Source organism: Pristiophorus japonicus, chromosome 4 (assembly GCF_044704955.1).
Source record: "Pristiophorus japonicus isolate sPriJap1 chromosome 4, sPriJap1.hap1, whole genome shotgun sequence".
NCBI classification, from domain to species: Eukaryota; Metazoa; Chordata; class Chondrichthyes; family Pristiophoridae; genus Pristiophorus; species Pristiophorus japonicus.
The window spans coordinates 129596436-129609002 of record NC_091980.1 but is presented as its reverse complement, the minus strand read 5'-3'; the positions used below and the strand labels follow the sequence as shown (position 1 = coordinate 129609002).

The window sequence follows — 12567 nt, the reverse complement described above, 5'->3', positions numbered from 1 at the left end:
TATGGTCCACGTCTCTGAGCCATACAGGAGGGCGGGTATCACTACAGTCCTGTAGACTATAAGCTTGATGCCGGATTTGAGGGCATGATCTTCGAACACTCTCTTCCTCAGGCCGCTGAAGGCTGCACTGGCGGTGTTGAACCTCATCATCAATTTTTGCCCTTGCCGATAATAGGTTCCCGAGGTATGGAAATTGGTCCACGTTGTCCAGGGCCACACCGTGGATCTTGATGCCTGGGGGGCAGTGCTGTCTGGTGGGGTCAGGTTGGTGGAGGACCTTTCTCATCTCTCTCATCTGGAAGGAGGAAAGCATGCTGGGAGATCTCAGACACGCAGTAATCATGACCATCTTTAAAAAAGGGGACAAGTCCGACTGCGGCAACTACAGAGGAATCTCCCTGTTATCAACCACCGGGAAAGTCAGCGCTAGAATCCTCCTCAACCATCTTCTCGCTGTGGCTGAGGAGTTCCTCCCAGATTCACAGTGCAGATTCCATCCACTATGGGGTACAATGGACATGATCTTTATGGCGCGACAACTGCAAGAGAAATACAGGGAACAGCACCAACCCTTGTACATGGAGACCTTAGAAAGTCCTTTGACACTGTTAACCTTGAGGGACTTTGGAGCATCCTCCTCCGTTTCGGCTGCCCCCAAAAGTTTGTTGCCATACTCCGCCTGCTCCACGACAACATGCAAGCCGTGATCCTGACCAATGGATCCATCTTAGACCCAATCCACTTCCAGACCGGGGTCAATCAGGGCTGCGTCATTGCGCCAACCCTCTTCTCGATCTTCCTCGCTGCAATGCTGCACCTCACATTCAATAAGCTCCCTGCAGGAGTGGAACTAAACTATCGAACCATTGGAAAGCTGTTCAACCTTCATCGCCTCCAGACCAGATCCAAGACCATCCCATCCTCTGTCGTCGAACGACAGTACGCGGATGACGCTTGCGTCCGCGCAAATTCAGAGGATGAACTCCAAGTCATCGTCAACATCTTCACCGAGGCGTTTGAAAGCATGGGCCTTATACTAAACACATGTAAGACAAAGATCCTCCACCAACCTGACACCCTCAGTACTGCCCTCCGACAGTGCAGCCCACCCTCAGTACAGCCCCGCCGACAGAGCAGCACTCCCTCAGTGCTGCCCACCGACAGTGCAGCCCACCCTCAGTACTCCCTCTCCGACAGTGCAGTTTATCCCCCATTACTGCCCCACCGACAGTGTAGCACTCTCTCAGTACTGCCCCTCCGATAGCGCGGCGCTCCCTCAGTACTGTCCCTCCGACAGTGTGGCGCTCCCTCAGCACTACCTCAGTACTGTCTCTCCGACAATGGAGCACTCCCTCAGTACTGCACTGGGAGTGTCAGCCTGGAGTTGTGCTCAAATCTCTGGAGTGGGAATTGAACCCACGACCTTCGGACTCCGAAACGAGAGAGTGCGACCCACCGAGTCAATCTGACTGATCGATAAAACTAAAAGCTCTCAGTCACCTTGTCCATCAATATCTATCTCAATCATTTGTAAATTCTCCACGTTATCTTCCTCCATGATCCCCAGACTCAACCCCCATGTTGATGCCTTGTGGCCTAGAGCCATTTAGTTTCTATTCCCACTGTCGAATTCACTTCCCTTGTCTCATTCTCTTGCATTTCCCAAATTAAATGGAATTTTCCCACCCAGCAGCCCATGTATCTCGATACCTTTGTTTTTGTAGGTCTTCCTCTCCCCTATTATTAGATCCATGCAAGCTTTGAATGATGGGTAACTGTGTATGTGTTTTTTTTAATGTTTTAAATATCTGAGGAGACACCTTTTGCATGAGTGTATTCTGTCTACTTTACATGTACTACGGTAATTGTGCAGTACATTCTTACAGGGCTTGAGAGGATAGACACAGGGAGGATGTTTCCCCTGGCTGGGAGTCCAGAACAACGGGTCACAGTTTCAGAATAAGCAGTCAGCCATTTAGAACTGAGATAAGGAGAAACTTTTTCACTCAGAGGGTGGTGAATCTTTGGAATTCTCTACCCCAGAGAGCGTTGAATGCTGGGCCATTGAATACATTTAAGGTGGAGATAGACAGATTTTTGAACGACAGTGGAGGCAAGGGTTATGGGGAACAGGCAGGAAAGTGGAGTTGAGGCCAAGATCAGATCAGCTAAGATCTTATTGAATGGTGGAGCAGGCTCAAAAGGGCCAAATGGCCTACTCATGTTATTATGTAAACCTCTCTGCCTCCTTTAAGACACTAAAATGTACCTGTAGTCCCACTGCCTCATTTGGCTGAACACACATGAACATTTTCAACATTTCCGCATTGCAATGCAAGTTTGAAATGCATGAATAGAATTTTCAAGATAAACTTTAAATTGAAATTAAATCTTCAACATGTCTGAATTTTTATCTAGATTGATATTGTGCAATGAGAAGAGGTTGTGCGGGGTCCTTTAGGGAAGAGTGACCATAACATGATTGAAATCTTCATGAAGATGGAAAGTGAAGTAGTCCAATACAAAATGAGGGTCCTATATCTAAACAAAGGAAACTCTGAAGGTATGAGGAATGAATTGGTGATGATAGATTAGTAAGATTAATTAGAAGTCATGATGGTGGATAGTCAATGGTTAACAGTTAAGGAACGAATGCATGAATTGCAACAGTTATACATTCCTTTCTGGCGCAAATACACAAAAGGAAAAGTGGCCCAACTATGGCTTACAAAAGAAATTAAGGATAGTATTAGATTGAAAGACGAGTCATACAAAGTTGCCAGAAAAAGTCGCAAGCCTAAGGATTCGGAGCAGTTTATAATTCAGCAAAAAAGGACCAAGAGATTGATTAAGAGGAAGAAAATAGAGTACGAGAGTAAACTTGCAAGGGACATAAAATCCGACGGCAAAAGTTTCGACAAGTACGTAAAAAGAAAAAGATTAGTGAAGACAAATATAGGTCCTTTACAGTCACAAATGTGAGAATTTATAAAGGGGAACAAGGAAATGGCATAACAATTAAATAAAGACTTTGGTTCTGTTTTCAATTCACGGAAGAGGACACAAATAACGTCCAAGAAATGCTCGCGAACCAAGGGTCTAGTAAGCAAGAGAAACTAAAGGAAATTATTAATTTTTTAAAAAAGTGCTGGTGAAACTAATGGGACTGAAAGCCAATAAATCCCCAAGGCCTGATAATCTGCATCCCATAGTATAAAAGCAGTAGCCATGGAAATAGTGGATGCATTGGTTATCATCTTCCAAATATATAGATTATGGAACAGTTCCTGCAGATTGGAGGAAAGCAATTGTAACCCCACTATTTAAAAAAGGAAGAGAGAAAACAGGGAACTACAGACTGGTTAACCTAATATCAGTAGTAGGGAAAATGCTAGAATCTATTATAAAGGATGTTATAACGGGACACAGAAAATATCAACGGACTTAGACAAAGTCAGCATGGATTTATGAAAGGAAAATAGTGTTTGACAATGCTACTGCAGTTTTTTGAGGATGTAACTGATAGAATAGATAAGGGAGAACCAGTGGAGGGAGTGTATTTGGATTTTCAGAAGGCCTTTGATAAAGTCCCACATAAGAGGTTAGTGTGCATAATTGAAGCACACAGAATTGTGGCCAATATACTGGCATGGATTGAAAATTGGTTAATTGATAGGAAACAGAGCAAGAATAAACAGGTCTTTTTCTGGGAGGCTGGCAGTGACTCGTGTGATAGAACAAGGATCAGTGCTTGGGCCCCAGCTATTCTATATAAATAGATGGCTTGGTTGAGGAAACAGTGTAATATTTCCAAGTTCAGGAGCAAGGAAGTCTTACTACAGTTATGCAGGGCCTTGGGGAGACCAGACCTGAGAGTATTGCATGCAGTTGGTCTACTTAATTAGAAAAGGGTACACTTGAATTAGCAGACATGCAGCAAGTGTTCACCAGACTGCTTCCTGGGCTGGCAGGACTGTCGTATGAAGAAAGATTGGGTCGATTAGACCTGTATTCACTAGCGTTTAAGAAGAAGAGAGGAGATCGGATCTAATTGAAATGTACAAAATTCTGACTGGGCTGGATAGCCTGGATGTGGGGAAAGCATGTTTCCCTTGGCTGGAAATTTTAGAACAAGTAGGCACAGGCTTAGGATACAGTGTAGGAAATTTAGGACTGATGAGAAAGTTGTTCAGAGGGTGGTGAAGCTGTTGAATGTGTGACCACAGACAGCAGTGGAACCCAAGTCACTGAATATATTTTAAAAAAAGGAGATAGATAGATTTCTTGGGATAAAAGACATCGAGAGGTAGGGGGAGAAAGCAAGAATACAGTGTTGAAATAGATCAGCTGTGATATTGAATGAGTGCAGGCTCAAAAAAGCCAAATGGCCTGCTACTGCACCCATGAATACACATGTCACAATATTGAAATTATCCCAGCAAAAAAAAAATTATAGGACTGCTCCTACTGACAGAAGAACCACAGCTGACTTGAGGAAACACTTTTATGCAGTGAGTGGTTATAATCTGGACTGCACTGCCTGAGAAGGGGGGGCGGGGGGTGGAGGCAGGTTCAATCATGGCTTTCAAAAAGGGAATTGGATAAGTACCCGAGGGAAAATATTTTGCAGGGCTAGGGGAGCAGGCTGAAGTGCTCTTGGAGAGCAGTCAGGTGCTCAACTGCCCAGGAGGCCAATCATTCTATGACCAAATCTTAGTGCAATACTTGCTGTAACCAAGTTATGGTAACTGAAAAAGCAGCAACCACAAACTTGCAAGGAGACAAAACCCAGTCCAGTATTGAACAGTTTATTTACAGTTCATTACATTTCACAGAGCCCAGGTCTCAGCCTGTACAAAGTCACAAGCCATCATTCTCTGTAGGAATGAGTCTCACACACACAGACAATTATATAAACGCAAACTTTAATCACTATCCACCAGGGTGTGCTTGTCAAACAAGTACTCTCCCAGGCCATTCTCAGGGGCTCCCAGTCTCTTCAGGTTGGTGATGTGATCTCCAAGCTTCTTGATCATCTTCACTTGTTCATCCAAGTAGTGGGTCTCCAGGAAGTCACACAACTGAAAGAGGGAAACTAGTTATGTACAGTAGCAGATATCAAGGAGCATTACAGCTTATCCTCAAGTTTGGATTTTAATCCTCTTGGACTGGAAGATAGTTAAGTGATGCAATTGAAATCAATGGAATTACTGCATTATTTAGATGAAAACTTGCTGTACAAAAAGGTGCAGGATCAGACACATTTAAAATATCTACCCCCATAAAAATAGACCCAACAAAGTTATTGGGCATGGAGATCTTAAATTATGTCCAAGGACAGTAACTTGCCAAAGGCCCACATTAAAAGCATTAGGAGCTTACATGAGGGTCAGTACACTCAGTGGCAAGCTTGTGTAGATCCAGCAGACTCTGGTTCACATTCTTCTCCATCTGCAGAGCTCTCTGCATTGCCTCCAGACCATTGCTCCACTCATCCTGCTCTGGTTTCTGAAGAGGAAATTCTGATGTGTTTATTTAATCCATTTTGTAAGTGAACAAGTATTTATTACAGTTTAGATGCTCTGATAACGACTACAAGGCAACATATTGTACTTCAAATGTAGTGACCTTCGTCCATTTAATGAAACTCCAGAGTGAGGATCACACATGGTGGCCTGCCTTTTATACTGGGCCTGGAACACCTGTACATATCTCCCACTGCAGTGCAATCTGGTGGCACACCTTCGTGACCATACAGCTGGTGCACACATTTCCCATAGTAGTGCCATCTGGTGGCACATATGCAATAGTACAAGCAGTAAACAGGTTTGGATAAATGACAGTAGTGAAGGAGTTAGGGATGAAAAAATGCAATCTGAAATCCAAGATACTGTGACCCAATGTGTTTGAATATAGAATTACTGCATTAAGCAATTAACCACTGGAGTCAAATTGATCAGTTGAAGAACAGATGTATTTAAGGGGAAGCTAAATAAGTACATGAGGGAAAAAGGAATAGGTGGTTATGTTTCTGGATAAAGCAAGGTGGGAGGACGATGTCTGGAGCCTGATCACCAGCATAGACTAGTTTGTCCAAATGGCTGGTTTCTGTGCTGTAAATTGGAACCAACTGCTTTAGAATGTATTGGGAACAATCAGTCTAAGGGGAGCCAGACAGAAAGCCACTCGTTTATGGAGCCAAACCTTGATGTCTGCCAAGATAATCCGGCCTCCACGTCGATTCTGGAATTCCATCAGTTTCTCAGCATGCTCACGTTCCTCATGTGACTGCTTCTTGAAGAACTCAGCAAAGTGACGCAGGGCGACATCATCCCGGTCAAAGTAGAAGGACTGCAGAGCGATCAGAGGAGTAGTTGTTTATTGCATAGCAGAACCATCATGAGCATTTTACATAAAGCCAAGCCCATTGCTCTTGCTTTTAAGGGCTCAGTTTCATTGAACTTTTATATAGTTATGGAAACTAGCCCCTATACAACTAACCTGGTAAAGATAGTGGATAATCTTACCTCCAGCAAAAGGGAAACTGGCAAATGGAAACTGAGTGATTTGCAAAGATTTGCAGGGCTATGGGAACAGAGAGTGGATGAGTTGTATCGCTCCACCAAACATGTCAGTCCACCAACGATGGACTGAATGACCTCCTGTGCTGCATCATTCCATGGTCACCAATTCAGCTTTGATAAATTAGAATCTTAATCTTAACACCCAATATTCTTTGTAGCACTCAAAATTAGTGAAGGAATTCTATCAAGATTTATACCCTGGTTACCAGTAGCACACTAATAATCATTGTTTATTGACACAGATCTAGTGTGTGCAGGCTAGTTGAGGGGCAGTATTGGAACTCCAAACAACCCCCTTAAAAGTAAAGATCTAGTCACAGTGCAGAATTCATGTCATACAAAAGAGAAAAAACTAGCTGAGTTTTACTAGCTACAGTTATGCCAAAGAATTAAAACTACCACAAGCAGCATGAATTTAGCACCATCAAAACATTTGAGAATCAGATGGCACAGAATAAAAGCTATGAGAACCCCTCAGAATTTGAGGAGCTTGGTGAAGTTCACAGGGTAGGAAAGCAGAGGGGTTAAGGGAGAGGCCACAGAGTACAGACAATTTATGAAGTCTTTACCACCAATAAAGCAAAGAAAGTTAGAGGAAAGACAGAAAGATACAAACTTGTATTTAAAATTAAGAGGTTCAAAACACTTGGGAAGCAGAAACATTTGTAACACTTGCTTCCCAACCTCCCCCTGTGGAGGTGAGGGATGGCTGGAAAGAAAGTGTTTCAGATTTCCATCACACTGGTGGGAAAAAAAAACTTCCTGACTTCCCTCCTAAATAGAGGAGCTGTATTTTTATGACATCACCCATTGAACCAGCAATGTAAGAAAAGTCCATGCAGTGATTTAGAATGAGGAGACAAATTCTGAATTCTGAATTCCTCACATTGAGTGTAGAATGCATTACAAATAAACTTCAAGCTCAAGAGCGCAGGAAAGAGAGTCATTAAGATTCAATATCAGAATATGGTACAGCTGCTGCAAGAAACAAACAATTTGTTAATGAGTACACAGGAAGATAAATTATATCATATTGTAGCTTTAAAAATTAATTCACTGCATAGATTGCAACAAGGGGGGAGGGGGGGGGGAGGAGGAGTGGAGGAGGAGGGGCAGCAGAAAGAAATAGGTGGGCTGTGTACAGCACAGGATTTCATAAATTCACATTACATAGTCACCATTGTGAAGTAGCAAAAAACACAAAACTCACCATAGAGAGATAAACATAGGAGGAATAGAGCTCCATGTTGATCTGCTTGTTAACAGCATCCTCACAGTCCTGATGGTAGTTCTGACGCAGTTGAGAAGCCATCTGACTATTTTATTTTCTGAAGTAGAAACTTTGTAGATGTAAGAAGATAACATTTATTCAATCTCAAACTCCTGTATTAATACTGAGGGATAATCCAGGGTGTGGCAGTCATGCTGATGTGTGACAGTCATCAATACCCAATCAGAAGTTGCAGCCTCTCAGAGCACCAATCAAGTAAAGAAGGAGGTAAGATGGACTCCCAGGGCCAGTCACATCTTGGAAGAATGAGCACCATTGGCTGACAACTTAATGAGTATCTCAATTGTCCGAACTTTCCACAAACACAGTTCAAATATCCAGAGTCACAGGTTTAATTGGATTCTCTACTCTTTGAGCTAATTAATTGGAATTATTAAATCAGCTATCGGAAACACTTAAACCATAAGTGCCCCTTTATAAGGGGGAATAAACTGTAAGATCCACATTATGTCAAAACTAACATAAAAACTTTTCAATGTTACATTATTTCCTTGTATCCACGCTGCACTCCAGTCCCTCTGGTGCCCACCGGTCACGGAAAGCCTCAAGCATACCGGCAGACACCGCGTGCTCCCTCTCCAGGGACACACTGATACGGATATAGCCGCAGAAGAGAGGCAGGCAGACGGAGAGAAAACCCCATCGACCGTGCTCTGCCTGGACCAGTTAATGGCCACCTTGAAACATTCATTGAATCCTCTGTTGTTTGCGAGTGAGTGTCTTTTTAATAGTTCTGGATTGTTCAGTGGTTTGGTCATTTGCAGGTATCTGCGGATTTGAAGCAACATCCAAACAACTCATTGGATATTTGTCGATAGACTATGTTTAGAAATAGAGACAGAGAAGTCGAGGAAGGGAAGTGAAGTGACAGAGATGGACCATGTGAAGGTGAGTGAACGGTAGAAATTGTAAACATAGTGAATTAAATTTTCCAGTTTGTTGTTAGAGCAGGAAACAGCACCGATGTTATTCATGTGCTGGGAAAAGAGGTGAGGGACGGGCCATGGTGGAATTTTAATACAAGGATAAGAATCTTGAATTTGAGGCGCTGTCAGACCGGGAGCCAATGGTGGTCCACAAGCACAGGGGTTATGGGTGAATGGGGCTAGGTGTGTGTTAGGATACGGGCAGCAGAGTTTTGGACAAGCTTAAATTTATGGAGCAAGTAAGGCTCGTAGGAGAGCATTGAAGTAGTCAATTCTAGAGATAAAAAGGCACAGATGAGGGTCAACTATTAGCTCAGTTCTGAGCTCAGAGCGAGGAATGCCTGCAGCTGAAACACATCCCTGGGCAGCATGTTAAATTTATATAGTACCTTGGCTAGACAACACTTGGAGTATTGTGCACAGTTCTGATCTCCATAGAATTAATAATCTAAGAGACTTCAAATGAAATTTCCTTACTCAGTGTTTAGAATGTTTAACTCGTCATCGAAAGGAATAGATGAGGCCAAACGCACAGATGCGTTTAAGGGGAAACTGGATAAACACGTGAGGGAGCACGGATTGGAAGGATATGCTGATACGATTAAATGAAGTTGGGAAGAGGCTCAGTGTGTGAAGTCAAGTCCTCTCTGTACTTCGCTCTCAATTGAAAGAATATTAAGTCGATCTTGTCCCATCCTTGATTCGTTTTACGTTCGAGAAGGACCGCTCACCACTGCAATTTGCCAGGCTGAATGGCCTTTTTCTGTGCTGTAAATTCTATGTAGTTCTTAAAACATGGGCACCTGTAAAGTTTTTCACGTCGATTGACCTGAAGAATTTGTTTTGTCTGAAACATGAAGCCGTCAAATTCATCAGCACGCAAACCGAACCTGACTTGCAGAATTGTGAGTCATCAACGTATGAATTGTGGTGACATCGATACTCCAAAAGTGCCATTGAGAGATGCAAAGAGTACGGTAACATAGTGGTTATGTTACTGGATGAGTAATTCATAGACCTGGACGAATGATCCAAAGTCCCACCACGGCAGCTGGGGAATTTAATTTCAGTAAATTAAATTAAAATCTGGAATAAAAAGCTAGTATCAGTAATGTTGCCCAGGGAGCTATCGGATTGTCGTAAAAAACCATCTGCTTCACTAATGTCCTGAGGGAAGGAAATATGCCGTCCTTACCTGGTCTGGCCTGTATGCGACTTCAAACCCACAGCAATGTGGTTGAGTCTTAACTGCCCTCCGAAATGGCCTAGCAAGTCAGTCAGTTATAACAAACCGCTACGAGAAACATTAAGAACAAAACAGGAGGACCACCCGGCATCGACCTCGGCACCGACCTCTGACATGACAATGGTACACCCAGCCCAGTCAATAATGCAAAGTCCTCCTCACTAACATCTGGAATCTTGTGGCAAACTGGGGAGAGCTGCCCCACAGGTTAGTCAAGCAAAACCCGACATAGTCATAATCACAGAATCATACCTTCCAGCCAATATCCCAGACTCCTCCATCACCATCCCTGCGTATGTCCTGTCCCACCGGAATGGCAGACCCACCAGAGGTGGTGACACAGTGGTATACAGTCGGGAGGGAGTAGAGGTTGGTGTCCTCAACATTAATTATGGACCCGATCAAGTCCCATGGGTTCAGGTCAAGCTTGGGCATGGAAACCTCCTGCTGATAACCACTTACCGCCCTCCCTCAGCTGATGAATCAGTACTCCTCCATGTCGAAGGCCACTTGGAAGAAGCACTCATAGTAGCAATGGACTTCAATGTCAATGACCAAGGGTGGTTCGGTAGCACTGACCAAGCGGGCTGAGTCCTGAAGAAAATAGCTACCAGATTGGGCTTGTGACTGATGGTGAGAGAACCAACATAAGGGAAAATCCTGCTTGACCACATCCTTACCAATCTACGAGCCATAGATTCATCTGTCCATAACAGCATTGATAGCAGTGACCACCATACAATCCTTTTGAGGCGAAGTCCTGTCTTCACACTGAGGACACCCTCCTTTGTGGTGAGTAGGTCGAGCAGAGTGTTAAATGCAATAGATTCAAAACAGATCTAGCAGCTCAAAACTGGGCATCCATGAGACACTGTGGGCCATCAGCAGCCGCAGAATTGTATTGAACCACAATCTGTAACCTCATGGTCCGGCGTATCGTTCACTCATTACCATCAAGCCAAGGGACCAAACCTGGTTCAATGAAGAGTGCAAAGAGAATGTCTGGCACAATACCAGGCACAACTAAAAATGAGCTGTCAATTGGGGAAGCTGCAACTCAGGACTACATGTAAGCTAAACAGTGGAGCTAACGTGCTACAATCAGATCTAAGCAATTCCACAATCAACGGATCAGATCAAATCTCTGCAGTCCGGCCACATCCAGTCATGAATGGTGGTGGACAATTAAAAAACAAATAGAAGGTGGAGGCTCCTTGAATAACCCCATCCTCAATGATGGCGGAGCCCAGCACGCGAGTGGAAAAGACAAGGCCGAAGTATTTACAACCATCTTCAACCAGTAGTGTCTCATGGATGAAATTCTTGGCCTCCTCCTGAAGTGCCCACCACCACATAAGCCAGTCTTCATCCAATTCAATTCACTTCACATGATATCAAGAAACAGCTGAGTGCACTGGATACTGTAAAGGCAATTGGCCCCAACATCATCCTAGCTGTCTTATGCTCCAGAACTAGCTGCGTCTCTAGCCCAGCTGTTCCAGTACAGAGACACTGGCATCTACCCGACAATGTGAAAAACTGCCCAGGTATGTCCTGCCAGGAAAAGCAGGACAAATCCATTCCGGCCAATTACCACCCCATCAGTCTACTCTCAATCATCAGCAAAGTAATGGAAGATGTTGTCGACAATAATCTGCTCACTGATGTCCAGTTTGGGTTGCGCCAGGACCACTCGGCTCCTGATCTCATTGCAGCCTTGGTCAAAACATGTACAAAGGATCTGAATTCCAGGTGAGGTGAGAGTGACTGCCTTTGACAGCAAGGCAGCATCTGACTGAGTGCGGCATCAAGTAGCCCTAGTAAAATTGAAGTCAATGCGAGTATAGAAAACTCTCCACTAGCTGGACTCATATCTAGCAGAAAGGAAGATGGTTGTTGGAGGTCAATAATCTCAACCCCAAGACATCGCTGCAAGAATTCCTCAAGGCAGTGTCCTTGGCCCAACTATCTTAAGCTGCTTCATGAATGACCTTCCCTCCATCATAAAGGCCAGAAGTGGGGATGTTTGCTGATGATTACACAGTGGTCAGTTCCATTTGCAACACATCAGAAAATGAAGCAGTCCATGCCCACATGCAGCAAGACCTGGATGACATTCAGTGTGGGGCTGATAATGGGCAAGTAACAATGGCACCACACAAGTGACAGGCAATGGCTATCTGCAACAAGTGAAAGTCTAACACCTGTCCTTAACAATCACTGTCGTTGAATTCCCCAGCATTAACCCCTGGGGCTCAACGCTGATCAGAAACTTAACTAGCTCAGCCGCATAAAATACTGTGGTAATAAGAGTGGGCCAGAGTCTGAGTATTCTGCGCTGAGTGTCTCACCTCCTGACACCCTAAAGCCTTTCCACCATCTACAAGGTGCAAGTCAGGAGTATGGTGGCATACTCTCCACTTGCCCAGATGAGTGCAGCTTCAACTCTCATCAAGAAGCTCGACACCATCTCGGACAAAGCAGCCCGCTTGATTGGCTCCCCATCCACCACCTTCCACA

At 44.1% G+C, this 12567-nt stretch overlaps 1 protein-coding gene across 1 annotated transcript; it reads right to left on the bottom strand.

The window, feature by feature from the left end:
* Positions 1 to 4925: 4925 nt before the first annotated feature.
* On the bottom strand, positions 4926 to 7896 carry LOC139262552 (ferritin heavy chain-like). Its single transcript, XM_070877715.1, has 4 exons — positions 7795 to 7896; positions 6205 to 6351; positions 5383 to 5508; positions 4926 to 5081 (listed from the first exon to the last, which is right to left on the bottom strand). Exons 1-4 carry the CDS (start codon positions 7894 to 7896, stop codon positions 4926 to 4928), a joined length of 531 nt encoding a protein of 176 aa, XP_070733816.1.
* Positions 7897 to 12567: the final 4671 nt, after the last annotated feature.

Bases quoted from the DNA above. Each gene is read 5' to 3' on its own strand.
- LOC139262552 (XM_070877715.1), bottom strand. From the start codon at position 7,896: ATGGCTTCTCAACTGCGTCAGAACTACCATCAGGACTGTGAGGATGCT. The intron at 6,352-7,794 runs GTGAGTTTTGTG...ATCGCTCTGCAG, and splicing joins CCTATGTTTATCTCTCTATG to TCCTTCTACTTTGACCGGGA. The intron at 5,082-5,382 runs GTAAGCTCCTAA...TCCCTCTTTCAG, and splicing joins CTGAGTGTACTGACCCTCAT to TTGTGTGACTTCCTGGAGAC.